General features: G+C 40.4%; 1 protein-coding gene across 4 annotated transcripts in view; it reads right to left on the bottom strand.

Moving 5' to 3' along the window:
• The window catches only part of TRMT11 (tRNA methyltransferase 11), an 85,360-nt gene that overhangs the window by 40,002 nt on the left and 26,478 nt on the right, over positions 1-18,880 (bottom strand). For all 4 annotated transcript variants that reach the window (XM_075862338.1, XM_075862335.1, XM_075862337.1 and 1 more), the window contains exons 6-7: positions 18,429-18,563; positions 11,429-11,585 (exon numbers count right to left, since the gene is read on the bottom strand). In XM_075862338.1, coding sequence (XP_075718453.1) covers positions 11,429-11,585; positions 18,429-18,563 — 292 coding nt within the window. The remainder of the gene's footprint in view (positions 1-11,428; positions 11,586-18,428; positions 18,564-18,880) is intronic.

The raw sequence follows: 18,880 nt of genomic DNA, 5'->3' as shown, positions 1-18,880 counted from the left end.
CACATCGTATATGATGAATGAGACAGGCTCAACCAGACTGTGATTCAGGGGTACAAAAGGTTTCTAGACGATAACTTAGAGTTCTGGATGACACTACGGTGTCACAGGAAACAGGCATACGAAATTTGTTCATTCAGGCCCAGGGGAGCAATGGTGCGCAGTCGAAATATCCACTGCGCTTCCTTTTGAAGGATAATTTTATTCATATCACCTCCTCTCATAGTAGGTCTCAAATATTCAATGCCTTGGAATCTGAGAGAGGAACTATCCCCATTATGAAATTCCCATATGTGACGAGATATCGGGGTATCCTCCTTCCTTCTGCAATCCCCTATATGATCCCGGATCCTCCTCCTGAACTCTCTGATGGTTTTTCCGATATACTGTTTTCCGCATATACAGGTAATCATATACACAATGCCCTTTGTTCGACAATTGATATAGGTCCTATTCTCAAAAGTTCTTCCCGTACTCATACTCTTGAACGTCGTGCCACATTGAATAGAGGCACACGCCTTACACGATCCACATCTATATGTCCCTTTAAGGTTACTATTAAGCCATGTAGTGGAAGAGTCCTGTCTACCCATGTGGCTATGTACCACATGATCCTTGACATTCCTACCCCTCCTGTACGTAATAAGGGGAGAATGTCCCACCAGTTTTCCAATATCCGGATCAGCCTCTAGAATCCCCCAATAGCGTTGGAGGATTTCTCTTACCTCCGAACTAGCTGAGTCAAACGTTCCAATAACCCTGATGGTATTGTCATCGCTTCGCTTCGGTCTAGGATTCAATAAGTCATCACGATTACAGCCTAGGGCATTCTGATAGGCCCCTCTAAACCGTGCGATCCGGCAGCTATACTGAATACTATCGTGTAACACTAATAATCCCTGATGATGTTCCACCAGTAACGGTGGTTCTGAAACGCGTAGGATTAACGATATAGCATAATAACTAACAATTAAACATTTAGTGAATTCTGGTCAGTGATCTTGCAACAGGGTGCTTGTTACCGAATATTGGAGGTCTTGACCTTATTGCTGACCACATCATTATACGTGGCTTTAAGAGCCGGACTAGCGCAGTAGAGCGCAAGGTTTAGCGTGGTACGGCGCTATTACTAATCAATCATTAGGGTTCAGCGAATATATAATAATAGGAGAGACTGGTCTGTGGGTGGATAGTATCTTTTGCCTTCTAGGCTTTGTCTCTGCTGCTGACCATTTGATTGAGCCTGTTATTTTGGCTTTAAGGGCCCATTTTAAGACATATCTAAATAAACTTATTTTAATCGTTCAGCTCAGGCAGTAATATTTACCTTTAGAGCCTTGCTGTGTGTCCAAATAGCAGTTTATGACCACGTGTGGGGTATTTCCCTACTCTGGAGAAGATGCTTTACAAATGTTATGGTGCTTTTTCTCCTTTATTTGTTGAGAAAATGAAAATTTTTTAACTAATGCTGCGTCTTATTGGAAAATAATGTAATTTTTAATTTTCACTGCCCATTTCTAATAAAATATATGACACACCTGTGGGGTCAAAATGCTCACTACACCCCTAGATGAATTCCTCAATGGGTGTAGTTTGCCAAATGGAGTCACTTTTGGGGAGTTTCCACTGTACTGGTACCTAAGGGGCTTTGCAAAAGCGACATGGCGCAGAAAAACCAATCCAGCAAAATCTGCTCTCCAAAAGCCAATTGGCGCTCCTTCCCTTCTGAGCCCGGATGTGTATTCATACAGTACTTTATTACCACATATGGGGTATTTCCGTACTCTGGAGAAGTTGCTTTTCAAATGTTACGGTGATTTTTCTCCTTTATTTGATGAGAAAATGAAACATTTTTACCTAAAGCTACGTCTTAGTGGAAAAAAATGCATTTTTTCATGTTTACTGCCCAATTCTAATGAAATCTATGAAACACCTGTGGGGTCAAAATGCTCACTACACCCCTAGATGAATTCCTCAAGGGGTGTAGTTTCCTAAATGGAGTCACTTTTGGGGGGTTTCCACTGTTCTGGTACCTTAGGAGCTTTACAAATGCGACATGGTGCAGAGAAATGAATCCAGCAAAATCAGCGCTCCAAAAGCTAAATGGCATGCCTTCCCTTCTGAGTCCTGCTGCTTCCCCAAACAGCCGTTTATGACCACATGTTGGGTATTTCCGTACTCTGGAGAAGTTGCTTTACAAATGTTGGGGTGCTTTTCCTCATTTATTTGTTGAAAAAATTAAACATTTTGAGGTAAAGCTACATGGTATTGGAAAATAATGTCATTTTTCATTTTCACTGCCCAATTCTAATGAAATCTATGAAACACCTGTGAGGTCAAAATGCTCACTACACCCCTAGATTAATTCCTCAAGGAGTTTAGTTTCCCAAATGGGGTATTTTTTGGGGTGTTTCCTTTGTTTCGGCACCACAAGACCTCTTCTAACCTGACATGGTGCCTGAAATATAATCTAAGAAAAGGAAGGCCCTAAAAGGCTCTAGATGCTCCTTTGCTTCTGAGGCCGGTATTTCAGTCCAGTAGCGCACTAGGGCCACATGTGGGATATTTCTAAAAACTGCAAAATCAGGGCAATAAATATTCAGTTGTGCTTCTCCGGTAAAAACCTTCAGTATTACAGGAAAAATGGATTCAAATGGAATTTCTGCCAAAAAAATGAAATTTGTAGATTTCCCCGCTACATTGCTTTAATTCCTGTAAAACGCCTAAAGGGTTTCTGAATGCTGTTTTGAATACTTTGAGGGGTGAAGTTTTTAAAGTGGGGTGATTTGTGGGGGTTTCTAATATATAAGGCCCTCAAAGCCACTTAACAACTGAACTGTTCCCTAAAAAAATGGGCTTTTGAAATTTTCTTGAAAATGTGAGAAATTGCTGCTAAACTTATAAGCCTTGTAATGTCCTAGAAAAATAAAAGGATGTTCAAAAAATGATGCCAACATAAAGTAGACATATGGGAAATGTTAGCTAGTAACGATTTTGTGTGCTATAACTATCTGTCTTACAAGCAGATACATTTGAATTTTGAAAATGCAAATTTTTTGCAAATTTTCTCAAAATGTTGGTGTTTTTCACACAAAAATATTGAATATATCGACCAAATTTTTTCACTAACTTAAAGTACAATATGTCACGAGAAAACATTCTCAGAATCGCTTGGATAGGCAAAAGCATTCCCAAGTTATTACCACATAAAGTAACACACGTCAGATTTAAAAAATGAGGCTCTGTCATTTGGTCCAAAAGTGGCTCAGTCCTGAAGGGGTTAAAGTCGAAGAGTCACCCATTTGTTTGTGTGTTTATTTTTTAGGTTTCTGAAAGTTTTTAAATGTATCTCATTCATTTGATAGGATTTGGTGCTCCATAATACAAGGAATAGTGTAACCTAATGGGATTCCCATAAGATAATTTTTATTTTTTAAACACAAGATTTTCGCTCAGATACTCCATCAAACGCTCAATGTAAAAACGCCGCTGTTGTGGTATTTGCTACAGTTTTAGCAAAAAAGGGAGTCTATGTAAGATCAATTCCTGAAGAACCGCCATATCTAGGGCATGCTGCAACTTGGAGAAAAATGCTACTGGGGTCATAACTGCATGAAATACGCCACATAGATGTGTGAATATGACACATAATACTGCAACCTGAGCTGGAGGCGTCAAGACTCTTCTGCTAAGCAGCTTTTCTCTTCTAGATGCCAGCATACCAGCGAATGGAATATACTGGTTGCTATGGAGAAACTGCCTAACAACCATAATCTGTTCAATGAGGTTGTCGGGCAGCACATCCCTAGCAACCAGTCTGTCTCATTAGGCCAAGAAGCTTGGCAGAACTTATGTTATGTCATTCTGTTCTTTCACTTGTGAACTTACAGATCACAGACTATTAGCAAATATAGGTTCTGTTACAATGGCGTGTATAGTGAAATACATGGTCACTGTACTTGTGTAGGTTTGCCAAACATCACCAATATACAACAGATCTAAGCAAAATTTCTGAATTGCAATTGGATAACTAAAACGCTATACACATAAACCAGTGCACAATATTACTTTAAACTATATACAATACATAGCTTATGTTACTACTTGGTAGGCCATATTCCATCCTTCAAACTCAAAATCTTAGAAGAAATGAGTGGCCCACCCAGATATGTGATTAATATAGAACAACAACGGTGCTGACTGATATGTTTCTAAGGATATATTATAGAAAGAAATAAAAGCATATAATGAGCTGATGAGAACAGCACTTGAAAGACGGACAGAAATTCTAAACTTCCAGAGCTTACGCTTTCTTTCATCCACAAATGGATAAGGGAGTGTCCAAATTTCTAACCAAAATTCTAACCAGCTAGCTGATATTTCCTTGTTTAATAAATAAAAGAAAACTATGACATTCCTGCTGTAGTATATGCAAATATAACAGCAACAAGGTTTAATAGATATTGGTTATACTTCGTATAAAGATTGTTCTTATGAAATAGACAGCTCACTTTTAACATTACATTTGAATAGATCATATTAGCCAGTTATTGGAGTAGATAACATTTTATATATACTGGTTGACGGCAAAAGAATGGACAGCTCATGAGACGTCTTTTCCTATACAACACTGTCCTCTAGTGGAAGACTGAGGAAGTTGACAACTTTTCTATTCTAACCATTTTGGTCTAGCTCTTATACTAAATAAGACCTAAAAAATTTTTTATTCCATCCATACTGAGCCATTATCACCTTAAAAAAAATGACAATTGTTTGTTCCACATTAGGTGAAGAAAAATGAATCCATTCTTATCAGAATGTACAAATCAGTGTGTACATTTATTTAGGTGAGCCACGTAACACTTCACTGAGGGAGAATGAGATGAGAGAAATTGGAATAAGCAAACTTGTTTTGAACCCCTGATTTAGGCTAGGGCTACATGGCAAAAAAAAATTGCTGCCGTGTGAGCATCAGCATTCGGTTTCCGTTGATGGGTTCCGTCAGACCTTTCCGTTGGAGGAACCCATCAACGGAAAGGCAAACGGAAACCATAGCTTCCTTTTGCATTACCATTGATTTCAATGATAATGCATCTGTTGCTAATGGTTTCCGTTTGTCTCCGTTCCGTAAGGTTCCCGTTTTTTGACGGAACCAATAGTCAGTCAACTGCGCTATTGATTCCAATGCACTATTGAAATCATTGATAATGCTAACGGAGAAAGCTATGGTTTCCGTTTGCCTTTCTATTGATGGGTTCCCCTGACGGAAAGGTCTGACGGAGCCAATCAACGGACATATATTTGATTAAAGTCATGTTTTCTAAGCTTAGCTGCATGTCTGAGAACCATTTACATTCTTCCTTTGATGGATAAACATCCCCAACCTGCTTAAACGTGCAAGAAAAATGTACTATTCCAATTGAAAAAGATATTTTGTATGTTCAAGGAAAAAAGTATTATTTAGAGTTGTTCTTAGAAAAAACAAGCCAGTTCATAATTCTTTTTTCATAATTCTTGCTTAAAATCTCCAACACCTGTGGAAAGCTTAACCGGTTAAGGACTAGGCTGTTTTACAGCTAAATGACCAGAGCAAATTTCACAATTTTGCTATGCGCTTCTTTAGATGACTATAACTCAGCAGGTGAATAAAGTTCATCTTTGAATTTTACACTCTTTTTAAAGGACAGATAGGGCTTTGTTTTAGTGGCATTTCTCAGTATATATCATTTTTTTTTTTTTCACTAAAGTGGGCAAAATTGGAAAAAAATGCAAGAATTTAACAATTGCGTCGGTTTATGCTAGCATTTTTCACACACGGTATGAACCACGGCCAAAATTAATCTCCTTTCACATTCTTCCACTTCTCCCGTGCATGGGGATACCAAATATGTGAGCCTTATTCACTGTGCGGGCATGTGCCAGGGCTTGGCATAAAAGGAGGCTTTTTGGCCTTTTCGGTCCAGGAATTTTGCATTTGATTTTAGAGCCGCATACTGTTTTCTGGGGGGCCTAATGCTGCTGAAACATTAGAAACACCCCATAAATGACTTCATTCACACAAGTAGACCCCACAAGGTTTCCTTCAAGGGGTTTATCATATTTTTAGCAAGTCCAGTTTTCTTCTGAAAGTTTCTTGAATAAGATGGAACAAAATAAAATCAGCACTTTTTTAGCAAATGCGTCAGTTTAGGCTAGTATTTTTCACACACGGTATAGACCACGGACAAAATTCATCTCCTTTCACGTTCTTCCACTTCTCCCGTGTATGGGGATACCAAATATGTGTGCCTTATTCACTGTGCGGGCATGTGCCAGGGCTTGGCATAAAAGGAGGCTTTTTGGTCCAGGAATTCTGCATTTGATTTTAGAGCCGCATACTGTTTACTGGGGGGCCTAATGCTGCTGAAACATTAGAATCACCCCATAAATGACTTAATTCACACAAGTAGACCCCACAAGGTTTCCTTCAAGGGGTTTATCATATTTTTAGACAGTCCAGTTTTCTTCTGAAAGTTTCTTGAATAAGATGGATCAAAATAAAATTAGCAATTTTTTAGCAAATGCGTCAGTTTATACCAGCATTTTTCACACACGGCATAGACCACGGTCAAAATTAATCTCCGTTCACATTCTGCCACTTCTCCCGTGCATGGGGATACCAAATATGTGGCCTTATTTATCACATAGAGATGTAGGAGGGCGGAGGATAGAAGAAGATTATTTCACAAATCGCTTTTTTTCAAAGCTGGTTTTACAAAACTCAACAGAGTTTCTATAACACTTCCAAAATATCTGCTCTTGAAGCAGAAATCCCAAAATATTCATCTAGGGGTATAATGGGAATTTATTTTTTTGGGTTTTCTAAAATAAGAAATTTCAGGTTAATGCAAATGGACTCTCCAGCAGATGAACTTTAGAAAACATCAAACATGACATCCACCCCCCACCCATTCCCTCCCTCACCCTTGGAGTAAAATCAGGGGAAAAATAAAAACGTAATGTAGGGCAAATATATTTTCAACAAATTAACTAAAATCTAATAATTCAGAACAGTGTGGTATTTTTTAAAACATGGCTCAATGCACAGGCCTGGTTGTGAGGGACATGAGGGACAGAAATATCGGGAATCTTTGCGGTGCCCGTCTTTTCTGCAGACGCGGCACTTTTTCTGGGGGTTGCTTCTGGTTGGTGTTGGGGGAATCCGACTGATGAAGTGTCTTTCAGTCAGTCGCGTGACATCCTCAGACTGGGGGCATTCTCGGGTGTCCTGAACATCAAAAATGAGGCCTTCAATAATTTTTTCCTGGAAATCCAGGTATGTGTCTCTGCCTCTGTTTTTTTTATAGAGCACAAATGAGTTGTGGATGGCCACCTGTAACAGATAAATGGCCACCTTTTTGTACCAGGTTTTAGTTTTGCGTTTTACTAAATAGGGCTGTAAAACCTGGTCGCTTAAATCCACCCCCCCCCCCCATGTACTTGTTATATTCGGACACGCTCACTGGTTTGTGCTTGTCCGATGTTGCCCCTCTTTCCCTCACTGCCACTGTTCCTGCGGTATGAATCGTGCTTAGCACATACACATCTTTGCGATCCCTGAACTTGACCGCCAGCAATTCTTCGGATGCATAAGCACAGGAGTCCCCCTTTACCATGCGCTTCCCCACTAATTGCTGTGGAAAACCAATTCGGTTTTTGCGCATGGTACCACATGCCCCAGTCCTTGCAGCATGCAAATGCCTAAACAGGGGCACACTCGAATAAAAATTATCACAGTACAGGTGGTACCCCTTGTGAAGTAGAGGCTGCATTATCTCCCACACGATCTTACTGCTGGTGGAAAGATCAGGGGGCATCCAGGAACATTTATTGTGCGGTCCCGCCCTTCATAAATCCTGAAGGCGGTGGTATATCCTGACCCGCTTTCACACAATTTGTAGAGCTAAACGCCATATCTTGCCCTTTTGGAAGGTAGATATTGGCGAAAGCTAAGTCTGCCATGAAAGTTGAGGAGGGATTCGTCCACACTTACATTCTGCTCAGGGGTGTAGAGTTGCAGAAATAAATTATTCAGGGAATTTATTAGCGGTCTTATTTTGAACAACCGATCCCGGTTTGCATCGGTACTTTGGGGGGCCTGTGCGTTGTCATTGAAGTGGAGGAACCTCATTATTGTCTCATAACGAGACCTGGGCATTACTGCAGAATATACTGGGGTGGCTTGTGCGGGTCTTGTTGACCAGTAAGACCTAATGGAGGGCTTTTTTACAATACCCATATTTAGGGTGAGCCCCAAAAAAATTTTTAATTCCTGCAAATTGGTGGGCGTCCAATCTCTGGCATGGGTGGATGAAGGTTTCTGCCTTATATATTGCGTGGCATATAAATTTGTTTCGTGGACAATCTGATTTAGGATGTCGTCCGTTATAAATAAATGGAAGTAATCCATTTGGACAAAATTTGTATTGTCCACGGTTATGCCAGGAGTGGCCGTAAATCCGTGGATTCTAGGCCCAAAAGATGGGGCAGGTGCCCATACAAGAGCCTGGACTGGAGGGACCAGGCTGTCCCGTGCTACAGCGCTACTTGGCCCTGCGCTTTCATGTTCTGCAGTTTCGACTGCATCAGGGACAACGTCCCCTGAAGATGAACCTGAAGTGACGCTGTCATCGTCACTACCTAAAACAGGTTCCATCTCGGACGCCATCTCTGATGCGGTCTCCGACTCAGACCACAGCATGGCGTATGCCTCCTCGGCGCTAAACAACTTCCTCGCCATAACGTAACTAACACTAACACTAACTAAACAAATTTTTTTTTTTTTTTTTTTTTTTATAAAACACACAAACTAACTGCTATATATATCTACACTACCGCTAACAAAAAAATAAACCGCTATTGCTATATATATTATATATATGTGGATATATATATAATTATATACTCCCTACCTGCCTATTCTAATAGAATAAAAGAAAGAAAGGTAGATAGATAGAAAAAAAGATAGATGGATAGATAGATTGTATAGATAGATAGAAATCTATCTATACAGAGAATGTTTTAGAGTGTAACTGTATTTTTTTTCACTGTATTCTTCTGGCAGCAATTCTCTCGAGTCTCTTCTTCTCCTCAAACTGAAACAATGTTTGAGGAGAAGAAAAGAGGCAGGAGATTTACTGCCAGAAAAGTCAAAATAAAACAAATGTGGTCGCTGTGATAGGTTTTCACAGCGACCACATGATCAGGGACCATCAGATTGGTCCCTGATACTCTGCCCAGTGCCCAGAGCTGTTGGTAACAGCGAGGGCACAGGGCTGTGTGCACGCGATCGCGTGCACACTGTTTTCTATGCAGAAATGCATGTGATCGCTGTGATTGGTTGTCACAGCGATCACATGTTCAGGGGCCAAAAGATTGACCCCTGACATTCTGCCCAGTGCCCATGGCTGTTAGTAACAGCCAGGGCACAGAGCTGTGTGCACGCGATCGCGCGTGCACAGTCTCTGAAGTGCGGCCGTATATATACTATACGCCGGACTTTAGAGACCCTGACTGCTGGCCGTATATTTACGGCCAGCGGTCGGGAACCTGTTAAAGGGAACCTGTCACCAGCATTTCACCTATTAAACCAGTAATACCAGGTGGTAGTGGGTGAAAATCATTTCTATATAACCTATAATTATCTTCTTAGTCGGCTCTGTAGCTTTAGTATTCAGTTTTTTAGTGTTCCCACACCGTATGCTAATGAGCAGGAAAAAGTCAAATCTTCATTCCTCAAGTCTTTCCGAGTTTACCCCGCCTCCTTACTTTTGATTGACAGCTCCTCGCCTTCCCCAGCACACAAAATCCTGCGCTTGTACATTGATGTCCTCTTCTGGTGTGTGCGTACAAAGGGACACCGGATTATTACGATAAAAAGCGTGAAATGTTTGCAGACCATTATTTACAGTCTGAGGAGGAGTTTAGGAGCGGGGATAACGGCAATGAACTTTTGATAGCAGCGGCCAGTGAGGGATAAGTTCAATAGGTGAAATGCTGGTGACAGGTTCCCTTTAAAGGCTACGTACACCTTCGAAATTTATATATACATGCCGATTTCATTTTCCAGCAGGACTGGGCACCTGCCCACACTGCCAAAAGTACCAATACCTGGTTTAATAACCACAGTATCACTCTGCTTGATTGGCCAGCAAACTCGTCTGTCCTAAACCCCGTAGAGAATCTATAGGGTATTGTCAAGAGGAAGAAAAGCAACCTGGGCTTCCATAACACCTCAGCAGTGCCACAGGCTGATCGCCTCCATGCCACGCCGCATTGATAACACCTCAGCAGTGCCACAGGCTGATCGCCTCCATGCCACGCCGCATTGATGCAGTAATTCATTCAAAAGGAGCCCCGACCAAGTATTGAGTGCATATACTGTACATATTTTCAGTAGGCCCACATTTCGGTATTAAAAATCACTTTTGAAATTGGGCTTATATAATATTCTAATTTTCTGAGACACTAAATTTGGATATTCATTAACTGTTAGACATAATCATCAACATTAAAGGAAAGCAATGCTGGAAATAGATCACTCTGTGTGTAATGAATCTATATAATATATGAGCTTCACTTTTTGAATTGAATTACTGAAACAAATTAACTTTTTGATGATATTCTAATTCATTCAGAAGGACTAGTATATATATATATATATATATATATATATATATATATATATATATATATATATATTTTTTTTTTTTTACTTATTTTTTAATAAAAATGTGTATTCGTCTGTTTGGTGCAACTTTCTAATTAGTTTTTATTAAAAATTATTTTTACTTTTTTTAGATACAGCTGCTTTGTATTCTGTATACAGAGCAGCTGTATGAAGCGCTGAAACCTGTATCCGTCAGGTCCGCGGGACTGAAAGGTTTAGTGACAGCGGCTTGTGCGTGTCTCTGAGGATCACGCAGGATCGAGCTGTTATCGATCACATCTAAGTTCATAACTTAGATGAGACAGATTACAGGTGAATCCTGCGTGGACCTGCTGTCACTGAATCCATCAGTCCCACGGACTTGACAGATTCAAGTTTTAGTGCACGATACAGCTGCTCTTTATACAGAATACAAAAGCAGCTGTACCTCAAAAAGTAAAACATTTTTTTTAATGAAAACTAAATAGAAAGTTGCACACTGATACACATTTTTATAAAAAAAAAAAAAAAAAAGCACTATCGAAGGTGTACATAGTCATTTGTTCCCCCCCACCCACCCCCCGGGAGCTCATATACTGTCATAAGCTTATAATGGCAATGAAACTACTTGAAAAAACAGTCACACGTTTAAGAACTTCACTGTACAAAGAATGTAAACCACAAATTATATATATATATACACATATATATATTGCAATTCGAAAAAATGAAGGTGGGCCTTACCTGTGCCAACAAAAGGATCGAACACCACATCATTGGGTCTAACTCTTGCATGGTTTGCCATGATGAAGGAAAGCCCAGCATCCATGCTTGTGTTACCAATAAAGTGCCTTTTTTTCACACTATATGAATTTATTAGCTCCCTTTGTCCATCTGCAATCTTAACAAGAGAAAAATACTGTTTCAATTCTATTTATTAGGTCATTTCATTTTCATTCTGAAGTGTTGGTAAATTATAATAAATGATTAGTGCTTATGCAAGGCTGAAACCCTGCCTACTTTTTCCAACACATTTGTATGTATCAGAAGTAGTGGCGCAGGGGGTCCTCTTAAAAAACATCATGTGAGCTATAATAAAGACTCATTTGCACAAAAAGTTAACTAAAATCATTTAAAAACATCAATAGAAAAGGAACGTCTTACGTGTTCATCCATTTTATTATGAAATCCCCACAACATATAACAATTCAGAATATAGATCAGTCAGAACTTGTGAAACAAACGCGAGGTATGTTTAGTGAGAATTAGCGTTGATCATTATTTCTATAAAGACCATTAATTAAAGGGGTATTCCTATCTCCCCTTTTCATGTATTTGTTCCCCAAATCAAATATTAAAAAAAAAAACAAAAAAAAAAACATTCCATCCCTCCATTGTACGTGCTTACCCCCATGTCTCTGTTCACACGCTTGACAAAAAACAGCTGAAAATATGGAGCTGTTTTCAAGGGAAAACAGCTCGTGAGTTTCAGCAGTTTTTTAAGCAACTTGCAATTTATACGGCCATTTTTGGAGCTGTTTTTCTATTGAGTTTTTCCAATGAAAAACGGCTCAAGAAGTGACATGCACTTCTTTTTGCGAGGCGTTATTTTTACGCTGCCGTTTTTAAAAACGGCCACGTAAAAAATGCCCCGTGGGAACAGAACAGTTTTTCCCACTGAAATCAATGGGCAGATGTTTGTAGGCATTCAGCCCTCGGATTTGAAAATATCCCGTGTGAACATTCCCTTACTGTCCCACTCCTCATCTTCTCTGGAATAATGGAAGGTACTAAGCCATTCTTTTACTCAACCAGTAACCGGCGCTGTAATAGACATCACAGCACCACATGCTTCTGCATGCGTGCTCCCGATGCATTGCAGGTAGCATTGAGAATTAAAAGACAGTGGAAAATATAATAAAATGCCAAGCAAACTGTAAAAAGCCCTGATAAGGGAGTGCTCTTCTTCACTCGTCTTGGTAGCAATTTGCAGAGAACAGCTAAATAGGAGGACCTTCGGGCTACTGCGCATGCCCAGGAGGCTTCCTACTGATCTATTGATGAGCAGAGAGGGGCCCCGTGCAACTGTGCATGCACAACCCTGGATAACCCATCCAGACTCATAGAAAATGGACCACGCCGATGGCACTAACCTATGGAAACCAGACATATATAAAGGAAACCAAGAATATACAAACTAAGAAAAGAAAAAGGAAGGTAATGACAAAACCTCCTTAAAACCCGAGCCATAGACTTTTTACGGCTCGGGTTTTAACTTGCTGCCCGAGCGTTTGGGCAGCTGAATGTCGGGTCTCCGGCTATCAGTGACTGCCAGGGACCCTGAGGAGAGGATAGAAGCAGCTTTCGCTGCTTCTGTCTTCTCTGATGACTTGTACACAGCGCTCAATGAACGCTGTGTATATGAATAGAGGCAACGGCCGCGCCGCTGTCTCTATTCCTCCCGTGATCATTTGACTGGTCACATGATCGCCGGGTGCCGTTACTGACAGACTGCTGCTGGGTCTTACTAGACCCAGCACAGCCCTATTAGTGACAATCGTCACTATGAGAGGGCTGATTTCCCCTGTAACTGGGGCTGCTGTGCAGCTCCAGTTACAGTGGAAAAGATGGTGTAAAAGAAAGAAAAAATATATATAAAAGTTCCCCAAAAGTCTTTCTTGACCTTTGAGGGACAGACCATAGTAATAAAAAAAATAGTAAAGTCAAGTGCACATTTTTTTTAATAATAAATACACATAACATACCCACCCCCAAAAAAAAACGTTCACCTCTCCCCCCCCCCCCCCGCCAATCATTGTTGTAACGCTAGCGCTGACCCAATTACCCTAATATAGACATGTAATATATAAAATTTTACGGTAGACAATGACGATCACAAATAAAAGGTATATTTTAGGGTAAAACTATGTTATTACCAAAAAAAAATAGCTGAAACGTAAAAAAGCTTATTTTTTTTACTATTATTTTCAAGCATATAAATGCAAAAAAGCCCAGGTCTGAACATGTAGGACCCTTAGATAGTGGTAATGGGGAGTTGGTCACAGTGGATCAAGAGAAGGCAGAGTTACTAAATGGGTTCTTCCGCTCTGTATATACAACAGAAGAAGGAGCAGCTGATGTAGCCGCTGTCGGTGCTGTTAATATATCAGTTGATATACTGAATTGGATGAATGTAGATATGGTTCAAGCTAAATTAAATAAAATAAATGTACACAAGGCCCCGGGACCAGATGGGTTACACCCTAGAGTTCTTAAAGAGCTTAGTTCAGTTATTTCTGTCCCCCTCTTCATAATATTTAGTCAGTCTCTCATGAGTGGTATAGTGCCAAGGGACTGGCGCAGGGCAAATGTGGTGCCTATTTTCAAAAAGGGCTCTAGGTCTTCGCCGGGTAATTATAGACCAGTAAGCTTAACATCAATTGTCGGGAAAATGTTTGAGGGGCTATTGAGGGACTATATACAGAATTATGTGACAATAAATAGTATTATAAGTGACAGCCAGCACGGTTTTACAAAGGACAGAAGCTGTCAAACCAACCTGATTTGTTTTTATGAAGAGGTAAGCAGAAGCCTAGACAGAGGGGCCGCTGTGGATATAGTGTTTTTGGACTTTGCAAAGGCATTTGACACTGTCCCTCATAGACATCTAATGGGTAAATTAAGGACTATAGGTTTAGAAAGTATAGTTTGTAATTGGATTGAGAATTGGCTCAAGGACCGTATCCAGAGAGTTGTGGTCAATGATTCCTACTCTCAATGGTCCCCGGTTATAAGTGGTGTACCCCAGGGTTCAGTGCTGGGACCACTATTATTCAACTTATTTATTAATGATATAGAGGATGGGATTAATAGCACTATTTCTATTTTTGCAGATGACACCAAGCTATGCAATATAGTTCAGACTATGGAAGATGTTTGTGAATTGCAGGCAGATTTAAACAAACTAAGTGTTTGGGCGTCCACTTGGCAAATGAAGTTTAATGTAGATAAATGTAAAGTTATGCATCTGGGTACGAAAAACCTGCAAGCATCATATGTCCTAGGGGGAGCTACACTGGGGGAGTCAATTGTTGAGAAGGATCTGGGTGTACTTGTAAATCATAAACTAAATTTCAGCATGCAGTGTCAATCAGCTGCTTCAAAGGCCAGCAAAATATTGTCGTGTATCAAAAGAGGCATGGACTCGCGGGACAGGGATGTAATATTGCCACTTTACAAAGCATTAGTGAGGCCTCATCTAGAATATGCAGTCCAGTTCTGGGCTCCAGTTCATAGAAAGGATGCCCTGGAGTTGGAAAAAATACAAAGAAGAGCAACGAAGCTAATAAGGGGCATGGAGAATCTAAGTTATGAGGAAAGATTAAAAGAACTAAACCTATTTAGCCTTGAGAAAAGACGACTAAGGGGGGACATGATTAACTTATATAAATATATGAATGGCGCATATAAAAAATATGGTGAAATCCTGTTCCATGTAAAACCCCCTCAAAAAACAAGGGGGCACTCCCTCCGTCTGGAGAAAAAAAGGTTCAACCTGCAGAGGCGACAAGCCTTCTTTACTGTGAATCTATGGAATAGCCTACCGCAGGAGCTGGTCGCAGCAGGGACAGTAGATGGCTTTAGAAAAGGCTTAGATAATTTCCTAGAACAAAAAAATATTAACTGCTATGTGTAGAAATTTTTTACTTCCCCTTTCCCATCCCACTTCCCCTTTCCCATCCCTTGGTTGAACTTGATGGACATGTGTCTTTTTTCAACCGTACAAACTATGTAACTATGTAACTTTATGAATAAAAATTCTCAAATCGCAAAAAAGGTGTGTATAAAAACAATAAAAAAAGAAACCTGCATTGTCTACGGAAAAACCGTCACAAAAATCACGTAGTTAGCGCAACAAATAAAAAAGTTATAGCCATTTAACTAACGTGCTAAAAACGGCTAAACGGTGTCTGATCCTGAAGGCGCAAAATAGCCCGGTCCTGAACTGGTTAAAGGGAATGTGTCGCGAATTAAACGTTTTTTTTTTAAGTAAGTTACTTATTTCTATTATATTTTTTAAGTTTTTTGCTGTATTTTTTTTTTTCTTCCACATGGTGGAAAGTATTAAAAATTAAATAATAATTTGACATGTTTTCCTATGTTGGCCAACAGGGGGAGCACTTCCCAGAATTACAGCAAGGTGAATAAGGCAAAGCAACCTGACTCACAGCTGCCGTAAATGTGGGAGGGAATCTCACTCCCCCTCCTACAAGCCAGGAAAAGGTGTCTTCAAATTGCTAAGCAGTGTCCGGCTGCCATTTTGGGAGTGATTGTACAAATGGCAGCTGGCAGACACACCAAAAGGCTAAGGGTATGTTCACACGATTACTAAACAAAAGGCTCCTGATTTTCAGCCATTTTTTAATCAAACTCGTGTTTTCGGAGCAGTTTTTCGATGAAAAACGACTCCAAAAACGGCCCAAGAAGTGACATGCACTTCTTTTTGGCGGGCGTCTTTTTACGTGCCATTTTTGGAAAACGGCTGCGTAAAAAACGCCCCGTCGGAACAGAACGCCGTATTTCCCATTGAAACCAATGGGCAGATGTTTGTAAGCGTTCTGCTTCCGATTTTTCAGGGGACGTTTACGGCCCGAAAAACGGCTGAAAACAGTGTGTGTGAACATACCCGTAGAATGATGAAAGTGAAGTGAATGACTTTTCAGTGGACAGGTTCACATGGCGTGTATTTGACACTTTTTTTTGCGCATATTACGTGCCAAAAACCGAATAAAAAAACGCTTGATTACTCTTTTTATTTACATAATTGGTAAAGTCCGCTGTTAGTACATACAACGCGCTTTTTTACAAATGCGTTTTTAAAAAACGTGTTGTGTAAATAAAGAAATGTTGAGTCAATTCCTTTCCCCACACACAGCTCTGCTACACACAGACGCACACACTCAGCTCTGCTACACACAGACATACACACACAGCACTACTACACAGACACACGGGGGTGGGGGTCGCGAGGGGGGGGAGTCAGAGAGAAAGAGAAGGGCAGACAGAGACACACACGCACCTTACCTGCAGTGCAGCCGGTCTTCAGAATGGCGCCTGCTATCTCCCTACAAACCAGCTTCTCTGCTGGGTGGGTCTGAACTGCGCCTGCGCAGTACAGACCCAGATGGCAGATGCAATGAACGGCTCCCTTTCATTGTGTGCTATGCACTGTGCTGCCGTATTCCATCTGTGTATGTGTCGTTAAGTGACACATACACAGATGAAATAAAACATGGCAGCCCCCAGTACAGTAAGAAAGTGTTAATAAAAAAAACTTTGCGTGTGAAAAATTAAATAAAGTCAATATAATATTTTACTACTTTAACTGGTTCCCGACCACTGGCTGTGTATTTACGGCCAGCGGTCAGGGTCCTTAAAACCCGCGCCATAGACTATTTACGCCGCAGGTTTTAGGCTGGGTTCACACAGAGTTTTTTTGCAGGAGGAAAATCTGCCTTATAATTCAGATTTTCCTCTGCCTGCACACCGATTATCGGGGAGTTTTTTGCCCGCGGCCATTGAGCACCGTGGGCCTAAAACGCTGCGAAATACGCTTCTTCTGCCTCCCATTGATGTCAATGGGAGGTCAGAGCCTTTAAACGCCCGGAGATAGGGCATGTCCCTTCTTTTTCATTGAAGTGGGAGGTATTTTCGGCCAATTTTTGGCGCATTTTCCGATGTGATTTCCGCGTCAAAAAACTCTGTGTGAAATGGCCCTTAGCTTGCTGCCTGAGCAATCGGGCAGCTGAATGTCGGGTCTCCAGCAGTCAGTGACTGCCGGGGACCCTGAGGAGAGGATAGAAGCAGCTTTTTGCTGCTTCTATCTTCTCTGATCACTTTTACACAGCGCTCAATGCGCGCTGTCTATATGAACAGAAGCATCTGCAGCGCCGCTGTCTCTATTGGTCCCGGTGTTCATGTGACTGGTCACATGATCGCCTGGATGCCGTTAGTGGCAGAGTACTGCTGGGTCTTACAAGATCCAGCACAGCCCTATTAGTGACAATAGTCACTATGAGAGGGCTGATTTCCCCTGTAACTGGGGCTGCTGTGCAGCCCCAGTTACAGTGGAAAAACATGGTGTAAAAGAAAGAAAAAAAAAATCAAGTCTCCCAAAGGTCTTTTCTGACCTTTGAGGAACAGACCATAGTAATAAAAAAATAAAAGTGCAAAAATTTTTTATAATAAATACACATAAAATACCCCAAAAAACTTTCCCCCCGCCAATCATTGTTGTAACGCTAGCCCTGAGCCAATTACCCTAATATAGAGATGTAATATATTAACATTTACGGTAGACAATGACGATCACAAATAAAAGGTCTATTTTAGGGTAAAACTATGTTATTACCAGAAAAAAAATAAGCCTAAAAATTCTAAAATAGCAAAAAGCATGTGTAAAAAAACGATTAAAAAAAAAAGAAACCTGCATTGTCTGTGGAAAAAAACATCGCAAAAATCACGTCGCTAGCCCAACAAATAAAAAAGTTATAGGGGTTTAACGAACGAGTGCTAAAAATGGCTAAACGGTGTCTGGTCCTGAAGGCTGAAAATAGCCCGGTCCTGAACTGGTTAATACATCAGCTCCAGCCTTTAGGCTACCTTAAATAAACCAATATGAATAATATGAAATGCATTACATAAGAAGCGTAAAATTATTTATTCAGTGTTTTCTAGTACTCACCCACCGGCCAAAGTAGATCTGCAGAGGGTCTTTGGGGGCAGTGTTTGGGTCAGATCCATAATCCTCAAGCAAGTAGAATATATGTTCCGCATTCTGTAAACTAACCTTCCCATTAAATGGCATAAACTCCATTGCCTGTGTTTGCAAATAATACTTATTAGATATACAAGGCACCAAAAAAATAAAGGATTAAAAATGATAAAAAATTAACCCCTTATTCCCGAAGGTGTTTTAAACCTTAGTGACCAGAGCAATTTTCGCAGTTTTGCTATTCACAGATGTAACACAGTATAACTCTGTATGTGTTTTATGTATCGATGTGAATTTTGCACTGTTTTCTTGGGACATGCAGTGCTTCCTTTTTGTGGTATATATGTATAGGTAAAATTTTTGTTACTTTTTTTATAGCCGTGGAAAGACGGGAAAAAAAGAAAAATTCAGATTTTTTTCAT

Source organism: Rhinoderma darwinii, chromosome 4, assembly GCF_050947455.1.
Source record: "Rhinoderma darwinii isolate aRhiDar2 chromosome 4, aRhiDar2.hap1, whole genome shotgun sequence".
Lineage (NCBI taxonomy): Eukaryota > Metazoa > Chordata > Amphibia > Anura > Rhinodermatidae > Rhinoderma > Rhinoderma darwinii.
The sequence above is the reverse complement of the archived record's forward strand: the minus strand, read 5'-3'. Positions and strand labels throughout refer to the sequence as shown.